Source organism: Felis catus, chromosome B4 (genome assembly GCF_018350175.1).
Source record: "Felis catus isolate Fca126 chromosome B4, F.catus_Fca126_mat1.0, whole genome shotgun sequence".
NCBI classification, from domain to species: domain Eukaryota; kingdom Metazoa; phylum Chordata; class Mammalia; order Carnivora; family Felidae; genus Felis; species Felis catus.
The window spans coordinates 123490003-123516342 of record NC_058374.1 but is presented as its reverse complement, the minus strand read 5'-3'; the positions used below and the strand labels follow the sequence as shown (position 1 = coordinate 123516342).

General features: G+C 40.6%; 1 protein-coding gene across 1 annotated transcript in view; it reads left to right on the top strand.

Annotated features, from left to right (window-relative positions):
* Positions 1-553: 553 nt before the first annotated feature.
* The window catches only part of CB4H12orf42 (chromosome B4 C12orf42 homolog), an 80674-nt gene continuing 54887 nt past the window's right edge, over positions 554-26340 (top strand). Inside the window, 1 exon segment of the mRNA XM_045033175.1 lies at positions 554-690. Within this exon segment, the coding sequence (XP_044889110.1) occupies positions 554-690 (137 nt within the window).

The window sequence follows — 26340 nt, the reverse complement described above, 5'->3', positions numbered from 1 at the left end:
AGGTCAGACAGTGGTAAGTACTATAGAGAAAAAGTAGGACCAGAGAATGGGTGCATGGGCCATTGTTGATAGTGTATCAGATAGGATTCTTATTTGCACTCAAGAAAAGCTAACTCTGGCCAATTAATCAGAAAAGGGAGTGAGCAAAATGAAACTGGGTGGTTTACAGGATCTTCAGGAGGGCTACGGAACCAGATCCAAGGGTGAGCTTCCAGGAACAGTGACTCCAAGTCCACTGCAGAACTGAGCTGATAATCTGCTGTCACCTCCACACCTCCACAGCTGAGAACCAGATGCCCAGACCGCACTGCCGTCACTTCCATGCAACACTCTAACTTGCAGCAGAAGGAGAAAGAGCTTCCTGCCCTTTCCTTGCATGTTACCAGCTCATGAGTCTGGCTGCTGCTGTCAGTGTCTGTGCCTTGACAGTGTCGGTTAGTCAGATTTATTTCAAGATCAAAAGAGTTAGGGCTTTCTCTGCCCGACCGCCGCTGCACCACCATCAGGGTCATGAGCTGTGTGCAGTCTATCAAGTTGGCCTGGGTCACCAAGGATGTGTGGCAGGACCGGCTTCCAGGGACAGTGTACGCAGGTGCACATGCAGTTCATGGACGACAGGAGACACTCCATCATCTGCAACATGAAAGGCCCCATGTGTGAGGGATACGTGCTCACCCTTTTGGAGCCAGAGTGAGCAGCTCAGAGTTTGCATGAACCTGTGGCTGGGTCCTGGATGTCTGGGTTGACCACTTGGCTCACGGGGATGATCTGTGATTGTTAATAAAGTGTTTATGTTGTACGTTAAAAAAAAAGGATCAAATAAGTTAGGGTTAATAAACAACTTCAGCCAGGCTGCAGGACACAAATTCAACCAAAAAACCGGTTGTGTTTCTGCACGCTAGCAATAAACAATCTGAAAAGGAAATTAAAACAATTCTATTTACATATGTATCCATTTACATACTTAGGAATAAGTTTAACCAAGGAAGCTTAGGTTTTATATGTTGAAAATTATTAAAAAATGCTGAAAGAAATTAAAGAAGACCCAAATAAACGGAGAGGCATCTGCATTCATAGATCAAAAGGCTTAGCATTACTAATATGATACCACTATCCAAAGTGATCGAGAAATGTAATGCGACCCTATCAAAATCCCAACTTTTTCTTTTAAGAAATAGAAAAAAATCATCCTAAAATCCATGGAATCTCAAGGGACCCCAAATAGCCAAAGCAATGTTGAAAAAGTACAAATTAGGAGAGCTCACACTTCTTGATTTCAAAACTTACTACAAAGCTACAATAATCTAAACAGTGTGGTACTGTCATAAAGACAGACATAAAGACCAAAGGAATAGAACTGACAGCCCAGAAATAAACCCTCCCAGATATGGTCAATTGATATTTGACAAGTATGCTAAGACCATTCAATGTGGAAAGGTCAGTCTTTTCAAGAAATTGTGCTAGAAAAACTGGATATTCACATGCAAAAGAATGTAATTGGACCTTACACAATATATAAAAATTAGCTCAGAGTGGATCAAAGACCTAAACGTAAGAGCTAAAAAGGTAAAGTTCTTAGAATAAAACAGGGAAAAATCCTCATTATTCACCCTCATTGCCATATTTATGGCCATGACTTCTTAAATATGATATGACAGGCGACAAAAGAAAAAATGAGTTGGACTTTATCAGATTAAATACTTTTATGCATCAAAGGACACTATCAAGAGAATGAAAAGACAACCACAAAATAGGAGAACATATTTGCAAATTTTTATCTGGTAAGGGATTAATATCCAGAATATGTAAAGAATTCCTCAACTCAACTACAAAAAACAAATAATCTGATTTAAAAATTGGCAAAGGACTTGAATAAACACTTCTCTGAAGAACTTATACAAATGGCTAATAAACATATAAAAAAGATATTCAATACCATTAGCCATTAGGGAAATGTAAAAACAAAACCACAGTAAGATATTACTTTATACCCATTAGATGACTATTATTAGAAAAACAGAAAATATCAAATGTTGGCAAGAATACAAAAAAATTGGAACCCCCTGTGCATTGCTGGCAGGAATGTAAAATGGTATAGCTGCTGTGGGAATATGTCCAAATGAACTGAAAACAGAGATTCAAACAGATATGTGTGTGACAATCAGAGCAGCCCATTCACAATAGCCAAAACATAGAAGCAACTCAGGATCATCAACAGATAAAGGAATAAACATACTGTGATGTATACAAACAATGGAATATTATTCAACCATTAAAAGGAATGAAGTTTTGATACATGCTAACACACGGATGAAACTTGGAAGCATTATGCTAAGTGAAAAGTTCTTTTTTTAATTTATTTTGAGAAAGAGAGAGAGAGAGAGAGAGAGAGAGAGAGAGAGAGAGAGTAAGGGGAGGGGCAAAGAGAGAGGGAGAAAGAGAATCCCAAGTAGGCTCCATGCTGCCAGTGCAGAGCTTAATGTGGGGCTCGATCCCATGAACTGTAAGATCATGACCTGAGCCAAAATCAAGAGTTGGGTGTTCAACTGACTGAGCCACCCATGCATCCCCTGAGTGAAAATTATTGTATGATTACACTTACATGCAGCATGTTGCCCCAAGGTCAGGAACTAATTGGGTGCCTTGTTGAATGAATGCATAAACATTGGGTAGAAAGAAGAGGGGAACTCAAGGGCAGTTCTGTGGTTTTCACTCATGGAAAGAGAAAGAATGGAGCTGGTAAACAGGTCCTTGGACAGTCAAGTTAAGAAGGTCACTACATAAAGAGTAAGCATGTTCCAGGCAGAAAGGATGACAAGTGTAAAGTCCTGAGACAATAACAAGTCTAGGATATTGAGGGAATAGCAAAGCATCTGGGGTAGAGTCCCGAGGGGAGAGTAGTAGATGAAGTAAGAGAGGTAACAGGGACTTCCCTCTTTGCCCGGCAGAGTCCAGGTTTACACCTGTTGTTTCAGGATAATTATTGGTAGGCTCCCTTTTTATGCTAAAAAACACACTGAATTGGTCAAAGCCATTATGTGTGCACCAGATCCTGTTCAGATTGTCTGTATGTGTGCGTGCAGGTACCAGTCCTATTAAGTTCAGTAAGAAGCCATTGGGGATTGTACTCTGAATGAAGTGAGGAGCCGCTGGGGGGCTGTGAGTGGCAGGATATGATTTCCCTTTAACAGGACCATTCATCTGACTTCTGGAGGTGACAGACAAACTAGCAGGTGTGGATTTCCCCCCAAGAGAGGGGGCTTCTGCAGGAAGCATTCCCAGGGAGCTGTCCTGACTCTCAAGACATCCTCCCATGTCTAATACCTGGAGCCTCAGTCAACACTCCAGGGTACCTACTTGAGGGTGTTCAACCCACTTCAAAGATGCGTTGCCTTATGAGGGAGGGAGGGCGACTTCAGTCAGCTCTGTGTCTTTTAAGCAATCCCATAGTACAGGATGGGTTGCTATAATTGGGATCATGTCAACTCTCTTCTGTGATACACTTTATGCCTGAGGATCAAGGGCTCACATTAACAACTATTTCAGGAAGGCTGTGAGTGGCAGCCTCCTTCACTAATGGTGGATGTCACATTGTTCAGATGATTTTGGGGTTTTAGAATGTTGAGAAAGGATGAAATAAGCCAGAGATAACCAGGGGGCAGGACAAGATGGGTCTCCAAAAGGCCAATTCACTTCCAGAGTAGAGTTTGGAATTACCATTGAGCTCTTGCCTGTATTCCAGGTTCCTTAGCAATGTGATGCTGAGGATGTTGGCACCTGCTTTCAGATGGCTATTGCTAGACTGGGTGGCAAATGGAAAAAATGGTGAAGGGTGGTGATTATACAAGCAAATCCTGGGGTCAATCTTGGCTTTGCTGCTTTCTGCTCTGTGAGGTAGGTCTTGCCTTCCTATGTCTTAGCTTCCTCATCTGCAAGATGGGATGATATTAGCACCAACCTCGAATGTTGTTGTGGGAATTGAGTTCAGCGTATCTCTCAAAATTAAATAAATGTTAAAAAATAAATAAATAAACCTGTTGTCCTTTTGTTTTTTGACTCACACTAACTGATATTGAGTCATATAGACTAATGTATTGAAGGCTGGTTTTTTGAGACTGGCCCATTTTGATCACTGTGATTGAGATTGCTGTCGTCTTTCTGTTTGGGGAAGTAGGTGGGTTGTTTCCTATGGAGGGCTCTGCACGTCTATCAGCCAACACTGTTGGTTTTAAATAAAGCCAAGCTTAGCCTTTGTCTCAAATTTTCATTTTCATTTCAAATTTGAGGAAAATAAAACCAAACTTGTCAAATTTCAAGGTAAAACTTTTTTTTTTTAAATCTGATGAGACAGGTAAAATTTAGAACCTCGGTAAACAGAAATGATGACATCAATTATCCTAAGAAAAATAAGGCAAAGATTCTCTAATATAGAAGGTGACATCATTACAGTTCGTTATAATCATTTAAAAACTTTATTGAGTATGATCTGGATGTATTTATGAATCCTGTTTTGCCTGAGTAGTTTGCATGTTCTGTTAATGGGTTACTTATCACACAAGAAAGAGTACATCTCGAAGAAAGATATATTTGGATCCATTACTCATCATAAGTATAATTATTGTTTAACAATATTATGAAGGGCTAATGATGAGATGCAGGTGTTTAAACATGCAGTGCCAATAGATTTGACACGGTATTCAGTTCTAGGCATATACATTTTTAAAGGCTCCTATTCACCAGGGGGGACAATAAAACTCCACACAATGGTAAGTGTGTTTGCTAAAAACATGACGTGACTGGTTAAGTTTTAGTCTTTAGATTTTAAAATGGATTTTTTTTTTCAGTGATACTTGTTTCTTAACTCACTGGCCTATACTTTAAAATTCAGAGTAAAAACCAAAACAGAGCTATATTGATAAAGGCCACTTCTCTGGGCCCTTCCAATCATATCTGGAAGGTGTTGGGAGGTTGGAGGACCCATGTGCAGTTCACCCTCAGACTGAGCAAATAAACTCCAAAGTGGTGTTCTGAAGTTTTGACAAGTACCATTTACCTGGAATTATTGGTACCTTAGAAAGGATGCAGCTTCACCTTCTAGCTCCCCAAGTGAGAAGACCGAGTCTGGAAAAGGTCATGATTTGTCTAAGGAAACATGGCTGGCGGACCACACTTCGTAGACTCAAACCGGAGCCTTGAATTGTTGTGCCAGAACTTTTCCTAGTGTGCTATGTTGCCTCTTGTCAAACGTGAGACTCTAATTATTTGAATTCTTGATTAGTACACCCGATCGATAGACATTTTTAAGTATTTACTATGTGCCTAATTGAGGCTCTAGGATCTCTGAAATTCTCAGACTTGGTTTTGATGTAACTATTTTGCTCTTTATTTTCTTATGTGCTAATAATATTGTCTTCATTAAGTTCTGTGAGGGTGTTAATATGTTTTTGGCTTGTCTTGAATCTTTAGCCCTTAATTGGGAAGGAATAGAAGAAACCAACACTTACTACACAGTGCTTTACACTTGATATGTGTTACTTTTATGAAAAACTTACAAAGTTGACATTGCACCCTAGAAAAAGAGACGCTAAGTCATTTTTTAAAAACCTTTCTTCTTAATGTTTATTTATTTTTGAGAGAGAGAGAGAGACAGAGACAGAGCGTGAGTGGGGGAGGAGCAGTGAGAAAGGGAGACACAGGATCCAAAGCAGGCTCCAGGCTCTGAGTTGTCAGCACAGAGCCCAAGGCAGGGCTCGAACCCATGAACCGTGAGATCGTGACCTGAGCGGGAGTTGGATGCTTAACTGACTGAGCCACCCAGGCACCCTGGGAAGCTAAGTCATTTGATAAGGTTTAAGTATCTTTTAAGTGAAAATGAAAGAGATTTGTTTACTTAAAAGTTAGGATAAGTGTCTGCCATTCAAACCACTTAAATTTTGTTGAATGAATGAATGATTGAATGAACGATTGAATGCTGGGCTTTGAACTCAGGTCTATGTGGCTCCAAAGATCTTTCCACAATATTTAGTTGCCTTCTTTGTATCCCCTAAGGTCAAGAACACAATGGCTTAAATATTAGCTAGCATATAAGCAATGGTTTAATAAATGTTTTTGCTTATGATGGCATATCAATTCCCTAAGGCTTAGAATACTTTATAGCTGTCATTATAGATTTCTTCTAAGAATAGAAACGATGCACCTAAAAAAATTAATTTTTGAAATTGTCATTGGAAGATCAAAGGACATAACAATGGCCATAACAGGGCTGTGAATACTACCCAAAATCCTGGAGGCATGAACATGCCCTCCAGGGATTGAGGCAGCTCTTTCTGCACCAAACACTTCTGGTGATTTTCCGTATCCATGAAAGGGTCACGGCACCCAGACTCCACTTAAACATTTTATGTGGACATATGATTTTAGTTCAATAAAAGCTTACATTGGCCTGGGTTCAGCACCTTTTTGATGTCATTTAATCTAATCATTCAACAGTATTTAAAAGCATGTCCCCATTTTACAGGTGAAGAAAGTTGCATTCAAGAATGGCTAAGTAGAGATTAAATCCTATTGTACAAGCCCACTGTTATGTCATTTACCTTGGTTGTGGTTTATTATCACATTCCTAGCTATTTGCTGACTCATTCATTCATTCATTCATTCATTCATTCATTTAAAGAATGAGTATTAGTTGTTATTACATCATAGGAAGCGGAGCCAGAGAAACACAAGTCAAATTGTTGTCAAGAGCACATCTATACTCCCTCATGTATCAAGAAATATGTGGACAAGAAATATGTGGGCAATTATTCATTGCAGTATTCCTTAAGGTAGTCTCAAATCAGAAACAGCCTATATATTTACCAGCAGGGACTGGTTAAATGCATTCTCAACACTATATGATACCATGTCCTTTGAAAAAGAATGAGGCAGAACACCATGGGCTGAAGAGAAAACATGCCTGTGATGAATTCATAAGTCGAAGAAGCAAACTGTAGACAGTATCATATCGTGACAAGGGGGACAAGGGCAAGATGTGTGTGTGTATTCACAACCTTGACCTCTCCACTGGCTTTTGGAAGAGAAAAGTGCCTTTGCTGCTTGGGCCCACTAGCCATGTCCAGCTTTTCATTGGGTTCATCCAGTATTGGCTCTAGAGAAGAACTAAAAGAATCCTAGGAGGACTATTGATTTTGGAATGAGCTAAAGCTATGAAGGGATAAAAGTATATTCAGGAGAGGAAGGAGGAAAGGGGGGAAAACTAAAGCTAGCATGGATTAAAATTTGAAGAGTTTCTGTTTTTGTTTTTTGATTTTGTTTTGAGTAGGGAGGACAAAGGGTGTGAGAGAGGGGAAAAGGCAGAGGGGGTGGGTGGGAAGGAGGGAGAGAGAAATAGACAGAGAGAGAGAGAGAGAGAGAGAGAGAGAGAGAGGGAGAGAGAAAGAGAAAGCTATCATGGTGTGAAGAGCAGGACCTTAGGGAGAAAGGGGAAGATGTGAGACACAATTTCAGAACACATTGCTATTTGCCATGCAAGGCAATACTTCTTTTATTTGCTGATTGTTTATAATACTGATGGGAAGATTTTACTTGCTTTCCTACTAGTTTTTGGATGTAGGGCCTGGCCTTGCTTTCTTTTGAGTGTGGCACCCATGCTGAAGTGGTGGACCATGACAAAACAGTTTTATCTGGGTTCCATCGTGCTCTCATTTGTGTAAAAAAAATGTATGTGTATAATGGCAGTCTATATGCATCAAAACTTTCTGAAAGCAACCCAAGAACATTTTTGTAATTTTAATGACTTCTTGAGAGTAGTGGGATTGTCACACTCATCTATACTGTTTAAGATTTTTAGAGGGAGCACTCATTACTTTTATAATTAAAAAAAATAGGTGTATTTTAGTGATACCACTTTATTTCTGATAAATGGAATAGCAATATTAAGAGGAGGCGCTGCCCCAAGCAACAGTTATATTTCTTGCCTCTAAAGGCTTTAAATATGTAAGACTGTGGAGAAAACTGCTTCTGATGCCTATCTTAAGTTTAAACAATTGCACCAAGACTTACTGGAAGGGGAGCAGTGCACAGACCAAAAGGAAGATGTAGCTAAACCACCAAGGGTTTAATTCCTCACAATGGCTCTAGGGAGTGTATCAGGGAGAATCTTTATATTTTCAAACTGCAGAAAGGACCTGAGGGGTTCATAGCATCTAAGTGGATCTAGACAGCTGAGTTTGGAAAACAGCATGAAGGCATTTCTATAGGTTGAGAAACAAAGATATTTGCCAAGGGTTGAGGAGATGATGGAAGGTCTGTCTCTTCAATTTCTGCTGGGTGCTGCCTCCTGACATAGCGAAGAATTGGTTTGATGCTGAATAGACCAGAAAACAAAACAACCAACAACAACAACAACAACAACAACAACAACAACAAACCAGACACATGTTTATATTGGGGTCTAAGGGATCAATACACAGCTCTCATTTTTATTTTGCATAATTTTGAACCAGGGAGAGACAGAGTAGCTGGCTGATAGACATTGAAATATCAAATAGGTTAGGAATGTGATTTAGGTGTGTGGCCAAAATGGGCTTTCTATTCAGACCCCCAGAATGGCAGCCTTGCCTGAACCAAGACGATAGCTCTCGGAAATGGCAGCACTCCCCTGAAGGGTGGGAGACAACAGACAATTCCTGACAAGCTTCACGCATGACTAAAGGCAGACTGGAGTCAACTGATTTCTGTAGACCCCAGAGACGAAGGAGAGTGAACGGAGTCAACCATGCTCATTTCTTTCCTCCAAACTCCTCCATCAAGTAGGTCACTGTACCTGTAGAGAGTGATGAGAAGGCAGGACTGATTTTTCAGGCAGAGTCTTCTCTCCAGTATAAAACTGAAGCATATTTTTTTCTAAAAAAAAACCCTGAGAGGTTTAATGGGGGAGGACCTGGACTCTTCATATAAGAACTGGTGTCTTAGCATGAAGCCCTCTTGGGGCACCTGGGTGACTCCGTTGGTTAAGCGACTGACTTTGGCTCAGGTCATGATCTCATGGTTCATGGGTTTGAACCCCACATTAGGCTCTCTGCTGTCAGCACAGTGGCTACTTCTGATCCTCTGTCTCCCTCTCTCTCTGCCCCTCCTACACTTGCTCTCTCTCTCTCTCTCTCTCTCTCTCTCAAAAACAAATAAACTTAAAAAAAAAAAAGAATGAAACCCTCTCATTCTGTTTGGAGGAGCCCCAGCCAGCCCACCCACCCACCTAGAAGTGAAGCCAGTTGGTTCCATGTCTTGGCTGCCTCTACCAAGCTCATGGTCATGGGAAGAAACCCCGAATTCTCTAATAAGAGAAGCACATTTGCACAAACAGAAAGGAAATTCATCAACTAGGCTTTTATTCACAATACAGGCATACCTTGCAGATACTGAGGGTTCAGTCCGAGACCACTGCAATAAAGTGAATATCACAATAAAGTAAGTCAAATGAATTTTTTTGTTTACAGTGCATATAAAAGTTATGTTTACACTATACTATTATATATATAATAATTCTGTTATTATACAGAATTAAGTGTGCAATAGCATTATGTCTAAAAAAAACCCCATGTTTATACCTTAATTAATACTTTATTGCTACAAAATGCTAACCATCATCTGAGCTTTCAGTGAGTTGTAATCGTCAATCACAGATCACTATAACAAACATAAGAATAATTAAAAAGTTTGAGATATTATGAGAGTTGCCAAAATGTGACACGAACACAGGAAGTGAGCAAATGCTGTTGGAAAAATGGTGCCCATAGACTTGTTGTATGCAGAGTTTCCACAAAACTTCAATTTGTAAAAAATATAATATCTGTGAAGCACAATAAAGCAAAATGCTATAAAGTGAGGTATGCCTTTACCAAGAACTACCAGAATTTAAGGAAAGCTAATTGCACAAAAAGGACCAAGAAGACCCAATAGAGAAATTGACATTCGAAGAAACTGACATAATTCAGAAGCCAGAAGAAACTTTTCACTTTAGGAGATATCTAATTAGCGCCTTCTGGGGAATGCTGAGGAGATCTATAAAATAAGAACAGCTCTGTCCTTGAAAAAGAAGCGCGGAGCAAGTAGAAAGAGTTCATGGAATCAAATATATGCTGGCTAAAAGTAAGTAGTTTAACAGAAGACTGCAAGAAGAAGTTGCAAAATATCTCCCAGAATGTAAGGCAAAAAGAAAAAAACAAGAAAAATTCAAGAGGAAAAGTTAAGGCATGGGGAATCAATCAAAAAGTGATCAAAGCAAACATAGAAAATAGGAAGTCCACAGGGTGGACCCAGCCTGAAGCACCAATGATTCCTTACTGGTGGATCTGTGAGTCTGGCAGCAGGAGGCTGTAGGGCCGCCAGGCCCAGGTACCCACACTTGTCTCCTTCCATCAAGTTCTGTTATCATCCCCTCTCCTACTTCCATTGTTCCCATTTGACTTCTGTTTAACAGAGAGCTCAGTGATCCGCCCCAGGTCGGAGCGCTCATTGTTAAGGCCTGAGCCCACAGAACTACCCTGACCAGTCCTAAGGAACCTTTGGCTTCAGGATGGTGTCAGAGGGAGCATTGCTGTAATACAAGTAGCCTGGGTATAAATCACACAGAATAAATTCTGGAAGCCCCAGGGGAAAAATTATTTGAGCTAAAGTTTAGAAGTTTAATATCTAAAACCAAATCCAGTTATGAAGATGACTAAAATTGAGATTTTGTTAGATATATTTGTATGTGTGTGTTTGGAACAGTGGGAGCCATTGGGCAGTTACTGCACCTCTGTGGGATTCATTTTCCTCCTCTGTGAAATGGGAAGAGGAAAGTATTGGCTTCATCGGGTTGCCATAAGGATTTGATGAATTCCTATGTCTAAAGTATTTAAAGCAATGCCTGGTCTATACCAGGTACTCAATAAAATGTTTGTTGCTACTGGTTTATAATGAGTAGTAGATCATTAATAAAAGCTACTCCTAAAAAAATAAAAATCTATAGAGAAGGACAAGCATGCTTTTTCTTCTAAAAAGCAGGTGACTCTTCATGTTTTGGAGGATCTCAACATTCTTGTCTGAAATTTTAGAAATTTAGAAATTTAGAAATTTCCGAAATTTCACAACTTGATTTTCTTTTCATCCTCTTCATTAGATATGGGCTTATATATCAAACCTCTAACCCCTATTTCAAATAACTTTTTCCCCCTGAGTTCCCCAAATTTATTCTGCATGATATATGCTCAAGTTGCTTGCTTGTATTACAGCAATGCTCACTCTGATACGATCAGCTTTGCCAAGAAGTGCTTTTCAGTCTTCAGGTTTTTGGTATTGTTTGGTAGGAAGCATTGTATTTATTTTCCACAGCACAGGATTAAGAAATAACACCTTACGAAAGAAAAAAAAATCTCACGGCAGAAGCTTAACATCTGTTTGTGCAATGGCCTCAATAGGTAACTCTGAATCCCCTTTGGTAAACTTCCTATTAGAATTCTGGCTGGTCTACTTCTTATTTGTTAGAAATAACTTTCACCAGAGGAAATTGGGCCAAAAACCTTGCCAGCGCATTTAACTCTTGTCCTTTAAGAAATTATACTTTGATTTTCGAGGTTTGACTTTGCTAGATAATGAAATTATCATGGTGGAACAAGCCATAGAAATAATAAATACAGTAATTCTTCTTTGCCTATTGTGTGTCTTTGCTATTCATAAATTTTAGGGCCTTAGATATTAGATACACTTACGTAAGGCCTCACGAACGGTAATTATCTTTTGGCCAAAGAAAAAGCCCAAACGAATGCTAAGCTGCATTATCGCTTGGCTTCTGACATGAGCTGATAATCAGATTTTCTTGCTTAAATCCATGGTGCTCGAACAATGCTACCCACTGTCTGTGCTTCCCGATATTACCCTTAATTAGAAAGAACAGAAACACAAATCTGAATTATTTCAAAATCTGGTTTCCATGGTCAGTGGTTTGAAGGGCTTAACTTTATTATAAATAAACCTGGCTTTATTGGCTAATGAAATCTGAAATGTGAAGCCTGGGATACAGGGAGTGTAATACTCTGATGTTTACACATCAAAATATCCAGTGTGGGCAAAGTGTTTTGTAATAAATCTTTGGATAATTGAATTATGATTCCTTTGTCCGAGTACAATCTAAAACCCCAGCCCTAAGGAGAACCTGAAAGGAACTTCAGTTTACGTTTCCTTGAGACGTGACACCTTTAGGCTTAATAATGTATGTACTCATAGCTGTCAAGGTGTTGACCTTTTATTTATTTTCTTCCACTTTAGTAGGTTTTTTTTTTGACACGTTAGGGCACATAGTTGTAAGTGTGTGATGGTCTGGCCTTGTACACATACACATACATCCCTCAATGTATTAGCTTTAAATATTCACATTGGGCCCTTTGTGCTACGTAGAATAGTGTGTGGGCTGGCATCTGAGGATAAAATGAGAGATCGGTTGTATTTTTATTTATGGTCATGTAAAAAGAAGGCAAGGATACCTGACCCTATTTGAAGGGCTAATCAGTAACTAAGTGAAGATGGTGACTTTGTTAGTTTCCTGGAAAACAACATCGAAGCTAATTCCTAGAACTTCTATTGCATAGAAGGACCTCAGTGCTGTTGACAAATGTGTACACACATACACATCCCCCCCCCCAAATATATATACATATGTCCTATTTTATACATAGCATATCTCTCTATATCCTGCTTCTCTGTGGCTGGTGAGGTCCTAAGTATCAGCGTGTTTGTAGACTGTGGCCTTGATCCCTTTCATTCTCCGTTTAATGGTATTTTTTTCCAAGACCCTATCTTTTCTTCTTTGTGAATATTACGCTTTTCCTTTCAACCCCTCAATATTTTCTCCCCACTCATTCCTTCATGACCTCTGTGCTATAGGTGCTTTGTAGTTGCTTCATCACCTAAACATTCCTGGCAGCAGGAATTACTTTTCCATCTGTTTTCCAGAGGAAGATATTGAAGCTTAGAAAGATAGAATAATTTTCCTAGGATCACATATCCAGTAAATGGTGGAGGCAGGATTCCAACACAGATACCATTAATTCCAAATCCCATGATCTTGAGCACTCTGTTGTACTGTCCCACCAAATGGTATGTATGTTAGTTTCTTTGGGTTTATTTCCTTTGTCTTCATTGCAGTTCTATTTCATTGGCTGGGCTAGATGCCCTCTTTCTCCAGTTACCAGGGACCAGACTGGATTGGATTTGTCTGGAGTTCAGGCTCCTGTGATTTAAGAGTTATCATGGAGCTAGGTATTTGCTTTAGATGGAGGTATTGGGGTAAGAAGCATCGCTTTTACTACTTCCTGGGATAGCAATCATAAGTGCCTATGGCGCTCCTGGCAGGAAGTATCAGGAAGATGCCATTTGGAAAAGCTAGATGGATCCTCCAGGACTATGAAATGGATGATCACAGGGGGAAAAATACCACCTAACCTGGATAATATAGGAGACTGAGCAGTGAGCGGTGGCTGGTTAAACATGGTAGACTGACCACATCTACTTATCTCCTCTCCCTCTCTCCAAACGCCGCAGAATTAGCAACAGAACAAAGCCTCTCAGATGGTATGCTGCAAATGGGTCACAGGTGGGCAGAGATATTAATTTATTTAGTCCTCTTGATAGTATTATGAGGGCTGGGATAGCAAGTAAAGTCAGACCAGTTGGCCTTGGCCTTGAATAGTCTTATCCATTTACCCCAGTGTTCCCTACAAATGCCATCTACTTTTTGTCTTATGTGATTTTGAAAATAATTGGGAACCACTGCTTTTAAACAAAATGCATTCACTCACCAGAAAGAAAAACAAAGAGAGGAGATAACATCAAGTGAACAATCTGAACAATTCTTTTGAAAGCTGTGAAGTTGGCTAAAATGTGGTCGCTGACCTAAGAGAATGGAGTGATTCCCAACACAAGTCTACATGGGGGTCCTACAAGGAGAAGTGAATCAATTCATTCTACCACCAAGAAACCTGGGACTTGAAGGTTTCACATAGCGTCTAAAGCAGGAAAGGAGCAAGGGGCTTAAAACAAGGGGCTGGTGGCAGTCTGGATCCAGAACTCCATTTTTCCTTTGCTCACCCTTGCAGAGTCAGACAAGGATTCATTCTCTGGCAAAATTAAGGCAGAGTGGCTCTCAACCCAGGGACAGTGGGCTCAGAGATGAGGTGGACTCTCCAAATAGGGGTTTCTTGAAATTTTAGGTGGTAGTCTGTGGGACCTTCAGACCCTTTTTCCTGGTCTATTCCCAGAATTCGATCAACCAGACAAATATTTCCTGGAGCATTCTTCTGTGGAGAAACCAGAGAAATGCCCTTCACATTCTGACCTCGAGGGATCTGTCATGGGAAAGTCAAGCTCACTGCTTGTGATGCAACAGTGAAGCCGGGTAATCAACAAGCGAATCTAGAGTTTGCAGATAGCTTGTAGTGCCTTACTATTAAATATCAATGGATAGCCAAAATTGCAAATAAGTTTTTATAATTTTTAATTTTCAGAAGAATTTTTATGCTGATGCAACTGTTACTCAAGCTGTTAAGAGTATTTTTAGAGATGGTGACAACATTGGGACACATTTATGATAAATTGTTTTGAAATATAAATTTTAGTATGTCTAGAGTTGATGATTTTTGCAGACAATTTTTCTAAAAATATTTAACTCTTCATACAAATCTGTTTTGTGTAAATCTGAATTTAATTTTAAATTTAAATTTATACAATGGTATTTTCAGGTTTCCTCTGGACATTTCTGTAATTTGTGAAGGTCTTACAAGAAACTAAAAGTGGCTTGATGTTTTTCATATAATTCAAAACACTTGTTATGCAATTCCATGTAGATCTTCCTACCTCACTGCACATAGGGAGGCTGGTTTTAGCTCCTTACACTGTGGTTCAGTCCATATATTGACAACAGAAAAATACTCCTTTATTTTAGTTGTAAGGGTTTGTAGCAAATGTCATCTTTTTCATTTGGGGGCTAAGGAAATGACCTAGGATTTTTGGGCCCAGCTAATTGGAGAATGATGTCAACTAAGGCAAAGTGGGCCTCATCCTTATCAGTATCAGTACTATCTTTATCAGAATTGATCAGTTTTACCAAGAGTGAAATAAACCATTCCATGACCACAGAATCCTCATATCATAAACAGGTCCCTGGGCACCAGGCAGAACAGTCAAGAGAGTACACTTCACCCAACTCAAGCCGTCCTATGCAAAAAGCAATTCAAAGCCAACATGTGCTTGCCTCATTGGTAAGGTGGCGGTGGTGGCCCCGGAGTCTGTAGTGTCCCACTGTCAAACCTTGATACTGGAAGTCTCAACAAAACCTCATGATATCCCATTGGTTCTGAATTTCAATCCCTGCAGCCAACAAAATGTAATGGGCTATTGTAATCAGATGTGGACATTTGCTTTATCCCTGAAGTCTGGGGGGAAGCACTCAATGTAAACCACACGGATCAAGATTTGAAGTCACGTAGGGGTGCCTGGGTGGCTCAGTCAGGTGGCTCAGTCGGTTCAGCATCCCATTCTTGGTTTTGGCTCAGGTCATGATCTCATGGTTTGTGAGTTCAAGCCCTGCATTGGGCTGGGTTTCTCTCTCCCTCTCTTTCTGCCTCTGCTTGCTCTCTTTGTCTCTCAAAATAAATGAATAAACTTAAAAAAAATATTTGGAGTCACATGGATGCCTAAATACTTGTTCCTAGAAGTAGAATAAAAGTATGTAGAGTCTGAAAAGTAACAAATGCCTTCCCCAGGGGTGATGGTAATGGAGGCTGTACCCCTCTCATTGAGTGAGAAGTCAGCTTTGGGCTAGAGAAAGGGCTAAAGTTTTAAACGTAGACTGTCCCTACACTCAGTTTTTCATCGATGTTGGCCAGTCACAGTGACTGGCTGCAGTGCATTTTACTCTAATGTTGAGTGGGAAGAGATTAAGAGCAGTGATTAAGACCACACAGGGCATGATCCTACTTCCCCAAATGGTGGGTAATGCTTCACATAGAAGAAATAATCTTTTTATTCTATATTTATATTTAGACCCCCAGGGTAATATTCTAAGTGGCTATTTTCAATCACAATTCGAATTTCCTCTTGCTGAAATCCCATCCTTATTTCTTACTGTGGGTCTTCACGTTTAGTTAAAGGAAGGTTTTGGATTTCCCAAAATCAAGTTTAAGCACTCTGTGCCAAATACTACGGTATTGAGGAAATCCCAACTTTTCTTTCTGGATTGCAGCGGTGGTCCATTTTCATTATCACGTGGGGACACATACTCAGACAGAGAAGCCCCAATTTCTGTTCCTCTCTTCCCGTGTCTCTAATTACAGTTGCTGCTAGGTGTCCTGAAGTTGATGCTTCCCCTATAGATTTTGCCAGGAGAGAAAGAAAAGTCACCGTCATTGGCTACTGTACTTAGAATGGTTCCTAAGCCCAAGCAAGAAAACCACAGTGATGTTGGCAAGCAAACAATTGAACAGTACAGGTGCTGGCAGTAGGCACTGCCCCAAAATCAACATGACTTGGGAGGAGAGGGGGTTGGAGAACAATGAAAGGTGCTTTTCATTCAGAGAAATTTATTTCTTTTAAATATTTGCAATCTGCGGCCGATGGCACAGGAGGCCACTTGGCATTATTCCCCCACAAAGGGGAGGGCTGGGTGGTAATGAGCAGATGCTCGAGAGGCCTGTGGCGTGAGGTGCACCATCCGTCAAGAAGATCAATATTGACTGTTCTTGTATCTTTGTGGGGAAAGTTTGCTCTTCTTAAACAAAACAAAACACAAAAAAAGTGGGGGCTGTGCCTTAATATATAGAGCATGGATTTGACTTCAGGCAGTAAATCAACTGCGAACAGCAAGGACTTCAGAGGTGGAACTGAGTACTCCCCTCCCCCACCCAGTGAGGACACGTTCAGCGTTTTAAGGAATAAAATGTATCTGGCTCGTGACACTGATCGTCTTTGCTCCCTCCATTCTTTTTCACTCCAGCTAAATCAGACCTTGACGACGATACAATACGGCTGTAATACTGTACTTCAAAATCTGTTTAAAAATATGCGTTAATGTAGTTCACTTTGACTCCATGTGTATCAATAAAGCAGCATGTCTTTTGCCGCAGGGAGTGTGCTATGCACTGGGGTGACCAAGGTGAAGAAGACAGCTGCTTTTGTGCCTCAGTTTCTCCAGTGTGTCAAACTTAGATCACAGCAAGAATGCTGGTCATGACTGGCCTCTCATACCACGGAAAATTTTGTATTTGATTCTTTAGATCAACGTGTAGTCTACTTCTTTAATATGCATACAAATCAGGGCTGCCTAGATGGCTTAGTCAGTTGAGCGTGTGACTTCAGCTCAGATCGTGATCTCAAGGTTCGTGGGTTCAAGCCCCACATTGGGCTCCCTGCTGTCAGTGTGGAGCTCACTTCGGATCCTCTTTCCCCCTCTCTCTCTGCACCTCCCCCTCTGTCTCCTTCTCTCTCTCTCAAAAATAAACAAAATAAAACATAAAAAAAAAAAACATGCATACAAATCAGCTGGGAACTTTGTTAAAATTCAGATTCTTATTCTAAGGCCAGGCCACAGAGTCTCCATTTCTAACAAGCTCCCAGATGATGTTAATAATGCTGGTCCATGGACACACTTTGAGTAAGAAGAATCCACATATTATTGTACCAATCACCTGTGTGACACCTGTTAGCCATGTACATTCCTGGGTCCCCTTCTCAACTTTTTGAATCAAAATCTGCACCTTATTTACTTTTAAGTTTATTTTGAGAGAGAGAGAGAGAGAGAGAGAGAGAGAGAGAGAGAGAGAGAGTGGCAGAGAGAGAGGGAGAAAGAGAATCCCAAGCAGACTTTGAGCTGTCAGCCCAGAGCCTGACGCGGGGCTTGATCTCACAAACTGTGTGATCATGACCTGAGCTAAGATCAAGAGTCAGAGGCTTAACCGACTGCGCCACCCAGGCACCCCGATCAAAATCTGCATTAACAGGGGCGCCTGGGTGGCGCAGTCGGTTAAGCGTCCGACTTCAGCCAGGTCACGATCTCGCGGTCCGGGAGTTCGAGCCCCGTGTCAGGCTCTGGGCTGATGGCTCGGAGCCTGGAGCCTGTTTCCGATTCTGTGTCTCCCTCTCTCTCTGCCCCTCCCCCGTTCATGCTCTGTCTCTCTCTGTCCCAAAAATAAATAAACGTTGAAAAAAAAAATCTGCATTAACATGTTCTCCAGGTGATATTTATGCATACTAAAGTTAGTTGATCATCAATTAGTTGATGGGAAACCATTGGACAGTTAAGAAGGTGAGTGCTTTGTTTATTATTGTATTTATTATGTTGGATTGTAGAAAGAGGAGGTGTAAAGGGAATCCCAGTGAGGTGAACCACAGGCAGGAAATGGGTGGAGAAGCTAAGACAGGACTGTAGGGGGGGATGGGTCTGAAGGATACTGAGAGTGTAAGGCTGACAGGATTCACGCTTGATCTTAGCCAAAAGGCCAAGAAGCGATGAGGCTGACAGGATTCAGTTATGAGTGGATCTACGGGTCAAGAAAGTTGGGGGAGGCCACAGTGACCTTCTAGGTTCTGGTTTGGCTGTCTAAATTGCTGGTTGTGCCAATAAGATGGGGAAGCAATGGGGTGCGAGGTTAAGGACACGGGCTGGGGAGAGGGAAAGAGTAGATTTGATGCTGTCTTTAACGCTGACTACTTACACAGACTTGGCAAGTTCATTTTTCATCAGCAAAACATGGACGATGGTGTTTGTGAGGTAACATTAGGCCCATTTTGCAAAGGTAGAAATGGAGGAGTGGGGAGGGTGAGTTGTCCCAGCTCCCCTGGGTGGAGAGGAGTGGAGGTGAGGTTTCCATATGGACCTTCACTGTTTGGCAGTCCCCGCTCTGAACGTTTAGCTCCAAGGTTTGTCCACGGAGAGATGCTCTCAGGTAATCAGAGGTACTCACCCAGCTATGAAAAGTTCCTTCTCATTTCACATTCTCTCGAGGTTTCTTACTTCACCCCTGAGCTACCCCTGCCTCTCTACAACTGTAGAAAGCCCTTCCCTTTCATTTCCCTTAGCTCATCTAAGATGATTTTCAGAAAGACTTGACTTAAGATGGAACAAATACTGCTAGAAAAAAATGCTGGCAGTGGAGGAAATTTATAAGCTACAGGTTTCTGAGCTTGCCTCAGTTAATCTCTCACACCCTGTTGCTGGGGCAGCTGGCCTGGGGTACTCGGTTCCTGGCCCTCTTCCCACCTTTTAACAGATTATGTGTCCTCTTAAGTTTCATCCCTGCAGGTCTGCCCTGCTCCTTGGTTTGTCGTCATGGCCAAGGGAGAGTTCTTACTCATTTCCTCCTAAGATCCTCCTTCTCGGTGTAAAGGTTCTGGCTTGCAATACAAGCCCTTTCCTCAGGGAATGGATGGGCTGGGGGAGTATGGGTGTGCGGTGAAAACGTCACCTTTCAGGTAAGATCCTATTCCTCGTACAAGAGTGGTTTGGACTCATAGATCCACTGGGTTAACACCACCTTAAACATACAGCATCCAAACAATAATACCCAATCATATCCAAGCAACCAATCTCACACACAAACATTAATAGGAAGTTAGAACTGACTACATGTTTGCTGAATTGTTTTATTTAAAATTGAATCAGATTGTCCTAATTTATGACCTGATTCATGTTAATTATCTGATACCTTTCTCCCCTTTATTTTCCATTTTTATTTTTTATAATATTATTTCAAGATGGCAAAGCCCAACCTGAAACCTCCTTTTGCTTCAGCTTCTGTTTTCCTTCCCTATGGCCTGTGTCTCCCTGTGCCCTATGACTGTAGTTGGAGTTACCCCCATCAAGAAATCACATGGCTGCCCCGTCTCTGCTTTCGAATCTTTGCTTTAAAGCCCCCTTGTCCAAGAAAGCATCTCTTATTTCTGTATATAAATTAGTACACTATCCTTAACATTTTTCCATCCCCCTTACCTTGTCTTGCTTTTCTTCTTAGCAATAAAACAATTGTCATCAGATATATTATACATGTATTTATTTTTATGTCATCTCCACTAGAATGTCACTTTTATGAGGACAGAGACTTCATCTATTACCAGTTTCTAGAATAATGTCTAGTATGTAGTATAACTCAGTAAAAATACGTTGAATGGACAGATAAGTAACTTAATTAGCTGCATGAATAAAATATATGGGAAGGATGTGCATGTATAGGTAATGGAAGTTCATTGCTTTCAGGATCATCTTATTTAAAGGATAAAGAAGCAAAAAAAAAAAAATTAAAATATCACTTACTTATGGAAGTAAGAATGGCAGATGGCATGGATTATTTTAGGAACCAGAGACCTAATTTTATTTTGTATATTTCCCCTCTACCTTATAGCCCAGCACTTCTCATGAGAGAACTTGCTTACCTTCCTTCAGATTCTCTGATCACATGAAGAATTTGTTGTTTTCTGCATTTTCAGGTAAATTAAGAAACAATCCCAAGAAAGACCAGAGTTTCTTTAGAAACTCTAGAATATGTACAAATAAAAGCATAAAGACTTTGTTGAGGAGCATTTGAAATATGTTTCAAATAGCAACAATGAAGAATTCATTGGCCTATGAAGTTGGTAAATCCACGGGACCGACTGGGTCAAAGCATGGCTGGATCCACTCTTCACTGATATTATCACAATTTTCTTTCTTTCTTTCTTTTTTAAATCTCCATTTGATATAATTCTCACTTTGGGTTTATTTTCAGAATGGATAGCAATAATGGGTCCTGGCAGCTATAGGCTTATAAAATCCTTAGAGCTTCTAATTTGAAAAGCAGAGAAACCTTCTTTTGCTCTGCATCTTTAACAATCCTCACCTCCCACCCAGTGATTCTGCTTGGCCAGACTTGAGTCTCATGTTCATTTCTGGAGCAATCAGGTTTGTGGGAGAATAGAGCACACTGGTCAACTTTTGGTACTTTGGCATTTAACCTCGACGGCTGCATTAATTACACAAAATACATGTGTGTGTGAGGGGTGGGTGGGTGGAGAGGACAGTGGGAGGCATAGTTTCCCCAAATAAATTGATACAGGACATTTTACTTTGACATTTTGTGTCAAGCCAAAATAATACACACATGCATTAATTATATTCTATACAATGCGGCCACCTGAAGTATTATGACAACTTTGGACCATTTCGCTGACCTGAAAAGATAAATTAATTTACATATCCAGTTTCCTACCTAAGAGAAAATAAGTTTTTAGGGCAATTCATAAGGCTGATAACTGTTACACTCTCATTTGGACAATGTATCATTTTAGAATGTATTTGTTTATTTACTTGTATTTATATAGCAACAAGTCTGTTGCTTATGTGTAGATACCAGGATTATTTGAAAGGTTTTGTTTATTTAATGATAGTTTCAAAGACCTGGAGTAATGCAATTTGAATGAGATCTGTTGAGAATCACACTGTGATGCCCACTCAAACTCTTTTTTTTTTTTTTTTAACAACACGTTAGGAAACTGAGTGGAAGGCAGACATATATTCACCTGGTTCAAAACCCCAAATATAAAGAGGTATTGTTCCCCTTTGCTGAAGTCTGCCTCATTCCCCTTCCCCCACAGGAAGCCACTTTTCCTGGTTTCTTGGGAATCCTTCCACATTTTTCTCTACGCAAATAAACGTGTGTATATGAGCAAATACAAGCGTGCAGGTAAGCTGCAGCAGTCTGGACTTTGCTGTCTTCACTTAACATAATAACTTGGGGGCTCTATACATAGCAGTACACCGAGAGTTTACTTCTTCTTTTTCTTACAATTTCAGAGTAACATATTTGAAGAATATACCTTAATTTAGCCAGTCTCCTTGATGGACCCTGGTGATTCCCCCTCATCCTCTCCCCTCCCCAATTCCCCAATCCCAATGAAATAATTAGGATTTCATATTTTGAAGCCTTGATGGCATGTATTAAAATTTATTAAAAAAATAAAATATAAAATAAAAATTATTTAGATTTTTGACCCAGTCCACTTTCGTTAGTTTTATAGAGAGTAATTTGGGCTTAGTGCTAGCCAACTGATGTAATTCAATTCCAACCTCCTAATTATTTTCAAAATACAATGAAAGGATGGAAAATAACTGCCACTACTGGTCTCTGAAAAGTGTGTGGCTTCAAGAGTCGGTATACAGAATTTGATGGTTTTGATGGGCAACCATACCTTTGAGAAACATCATGGTTAACAATTACGTGGCTTGCTCTGAAAGCTCTAAATTCCTTGCCATGTTGATATTTGTCTTAAATTTGGGGACATGAAGTCTTCAGGCATGCCGGGATTGAAGGGGCACCCCCTTGAGGGGTATATGAAGACAGCAGGGACTCTGCAGAGATGAGGGGCTTACTTGGCTATAAACAGCACAGATGAGCAGCAGCCTTTGGTCCTGGGAACCAAATCTAGATAGGAGCAGAGCCCTATAAGTAGCAAGGAGGGCAGTTAATGTTAGGCACCTGGGAGCAGAGGAGAGTGGAGCTAGTTTGGTTCGGTTGTGAGGCAATGGGGAAGCATTTCTTTTTTCTTTCTTAAACAAAGGAGTGATGTAATTCAATTGTACCTAGCAGCAGCCATAGGCAGTGATTGAGGGGGCAAGCTTGCAGCCAGGAAAACCATTTTGGAGGCGATTACAATCATCTAAGTGAGGAACAAGGAGAGCAGAAACACAGCAGGGGAGTTAGAGGAAAGGGAGTGACTAAGAGAGACATTTAAGGGGTAACACCCATAGGACGTGACCATGGATTACAGATGAAGACTGAGGGAGAGGGCCAAGTTGGGGAGGGTTATATATTCATTAAGCCTTTCAACAAAGGAAGATTGAGCACCTATTTGGTGACTGGCCCCATGCTAGCTTCTGGAGACATACAAGGTTTCTGTCCTGTTGGGATGTGTCTTTTGAGAAAGGCAGAAATTACCAAGTGAACAAATAAGCAAGATGGGTGAGTTGCCTCATGCCTCTTCACAATCAGCTTCTCCTCTACCCCAGTCTGAGACAACCACTGATTTATTTAACGTTCCTATAGTTTTGCCTTTTCCAGAATGCCATATGCATAACTGTGAAAATGGTTACAAATTTGTATGTGTTTGATGAAACTCATACAGCTGGACACTAAAAAGAATGAGGTCTCCTCTATATAAATCATGCCTCAGTAAAACCCACATGAAAAAAGCCTGTATACCAAAAATGTAAAAAAATAAGAAAAAGATAAGAAAAAATGGATTAATGGATAAGAATAACCGGCATGGCAGAGGGCTGGGGGTATTTAAAATATGGAGGTCAGGAAAGCTGTCTATGAAGAGTTTACATTCTGCCCACGATTTGTATATTTCATGTGTTCGGGGGGGAAAAAGAAAAAGAGACCATTGTGGCTAGAATATAGTTAATAAAGAAGAGAGTTGCATAAACTGAGATTAAGAGGCAAGCAAAGTGCAGATTGTGAAGAGCTTTTTAGGTCGCAGTGAGGAGCTCTGGATATTATCCTAAATGTAACGGGAGGCCATTGAAGATTTTGGGTGGAGCTGTCCCATCTTCTGATTTCCTTTTTTAAATGATCTCAGTGTTGTCATTTGGGTAATTAACTATAAAGGGAACAAGTGCGAAAGCAGGGAGACCAATTAGGAGACTACAGTAAAAGTCCAAGTGAAAGATGAAGGGGAACCAGATGGCCACTATGGCAGTAAGATGGGAGCAGGTGGGCGGGAGTTAGAAATAAGTTGTAGATGGATAAAACCAATAATCCTGCTGATGGTTAGGATATGAGGATAAGGGGATCCAGAGTGATTCTTATTTCTTTGGTTTGAACCAACTGGATGATGGTACTGTCACTTACCTGGTTGGAGAATTAGTGAGGATTCATTTTAGGGAGGAGAGTAAAGAGTAGAATAAGATCTTATTTCCCTCATAGACACAAAGAGAGTCACAAAGTTTGGGAGATTTTGGAGGTTGCCATTGCCATCTTGATTAGTCTAGATCAATCACATTCACCCTTGAAATGGCTTCTCCCAGATTTTGTCTCTCAACGCACTGTTCCTTGAATAACCCCAGTAATCTCACATCCCTGGATCTTTCAAGCTTCTATTCTTGTGGACTAAGGACAATCCACAAAATTACAAAAATGGCTGCAATAATTCATTGCACCCCCAAAAGTATGCCTCTTTAAAATGGTTTTTTCGCTGTTTAAATTTTTTTTTTTCAACGTTTATTTATTTTTGGGACAGAGAGAGACAGAGCATGAACGGGGGAGGGGCAGAGAGAGAGGGAGACACAGAATCGGAAACAGGCTCCAGGCTCTGAGCCATCAGCCCAGAGCCCGACGCGGGGCTCGAACTCCCGGACCGCGAGATCGTGACCTGGCTGAAGTTGGACGCTCAACCGACTGCGCCACCCAGGCGCCCCTAAAATGGTTTTTTTTTCAATCCTCCTATCAAGAGTTAAAGCTCATTTCTCCACTCCTTGAATCTGTGCTTGGCCAAATGACTTATTCTGGCCATTGGAACCTTAGAAAACATGACCTAAATAGAATGTTGAAAAGTACTTGTACATTGAGGCTTGTCTCTCTTACTGAAGGAAACTCTTCCATCTTTCCATGAATGAGCCTACCTTCCTGGATGATGCGAAACTTGAGGTTGTCACTCCAGCTAACGTTATCAATAGAACATTAGCCTTGGACTTTCCTTTCTGGGCTATGATCGCAATGTCAGATGCCAGGCCCAAGATGGTGGCAATGGTCAAAGAAGGAGTTTTTGGAGTCCCAATTGGCCTACTAAGCAACCAGGATCTTCCCTTCAGCAGACAGATGGAATGTTCCTCTTGTAACACACCTAACCTTTTGGTTAAAAGCAACAAATGCACATTTACTTAAATAACAAGAAGGAATTAGAGTGCTATTTTTGCTCTAAATGAACCAAACCCAAGTGGCATGAAGAGAAAAAGGAACCTAAACCTATTTTCTTATTAGCTGAGCAGAAGTTAGCGAAGGAGACCGTTCTGTCTAATGGAACTGAACAGACACATTCAAATAGGCATATTTATAGATGTTTTATTTGTTTGTCACTTAGAATAAAGCTCTGAACTCGAGGAAAATATTGTGAAGTCCTGAGAAGGTTGTAAGGAAGTCTTGGGAGCAGATGACCTGATTAAGAAAGGGAAGAAAATCTGGGGGCTGAGATCAGAACTCAAAGAAATAGTATGTAAGGAGTATGCACAGGAGGGGAATTGAGAAGGCAAGATCTAGAATGGTGAGGAAGAAGCAGAAGCCAACAAGAGGCATGGCGATTTGAAGTACCCAATCGATATTTAGATTTTTGAGTTTGAATTCCAGAGTAACCAATGACTAGCTGTGTAATGTTGGGCAAGTTTCTTAACCTCTCTTTTCTTTAACTTTCCTAAGTTAAAATGGGGGGATACTAATATATTTAACTCCTAAGGTTTATTCCTAAGGTTTATTGTGTGGGATAAATATCACAATATAGTTAGAGTTTTTGGAACAGTGCCTGGCCCATAGTACATACCTAGTAATCATTAGCATTATTGTCATGACACTTAAAGGAGGCAATGGGTTTCAACAAGGAGTGAGAAACTATCTGTCATCAAATACTAAGGAAAGACGAGTAAGAAACACACTAAGAATGTTTATTTGATCTAATAACTAGATGTGTTGGGAACACTGGCAAGAATAGTTTTCCCAGAGTCATAGAGCTCAAAGTAGGCTGCTGAGACTTGAGGCTCAAGGAGGAAATGAGACTTCTGGTGATCCAGGCTTGGCTCCATCGTTGGCTGTGTGACCTTAGGAAGCTTGTGCAAGGATCAGTGTGTGTACTTGTGTACTGAAGCTGGTGTACTCATCAGTCTTCTCTGCTATAAAGCAGGAGGAGGAGGAGACTTGGTGATCTGTTCTCCATTTTGAAATGTTGTCAGTCAACCAATGGGAATTCAGATGGTCAGTCAGCAAAATGTTCTAGGAGTGATTTTTAAAAAATTTTTCAGATGGGAGGGTCGATGACCAGCCAAAGTTTATGGCTTCCCACTTCTCATTTTCCTTGGTGCTGCTCCTTTCAGAGCCAGACATGCATGCCAACATAGTAATAAATGCAGACGAGAGTGCGTTCATGTATGGGTGCACCAACAAACACAAATTGTGGTCCTGAGACCCATACAACAAGACTATACATAAGCAGATTATGTCACAGACCACAGATTCGATCCTCCACCTGCTAAAAACCTACCGTGTCCTGGGTTTTCTGCTAGATATTGGGGGACAC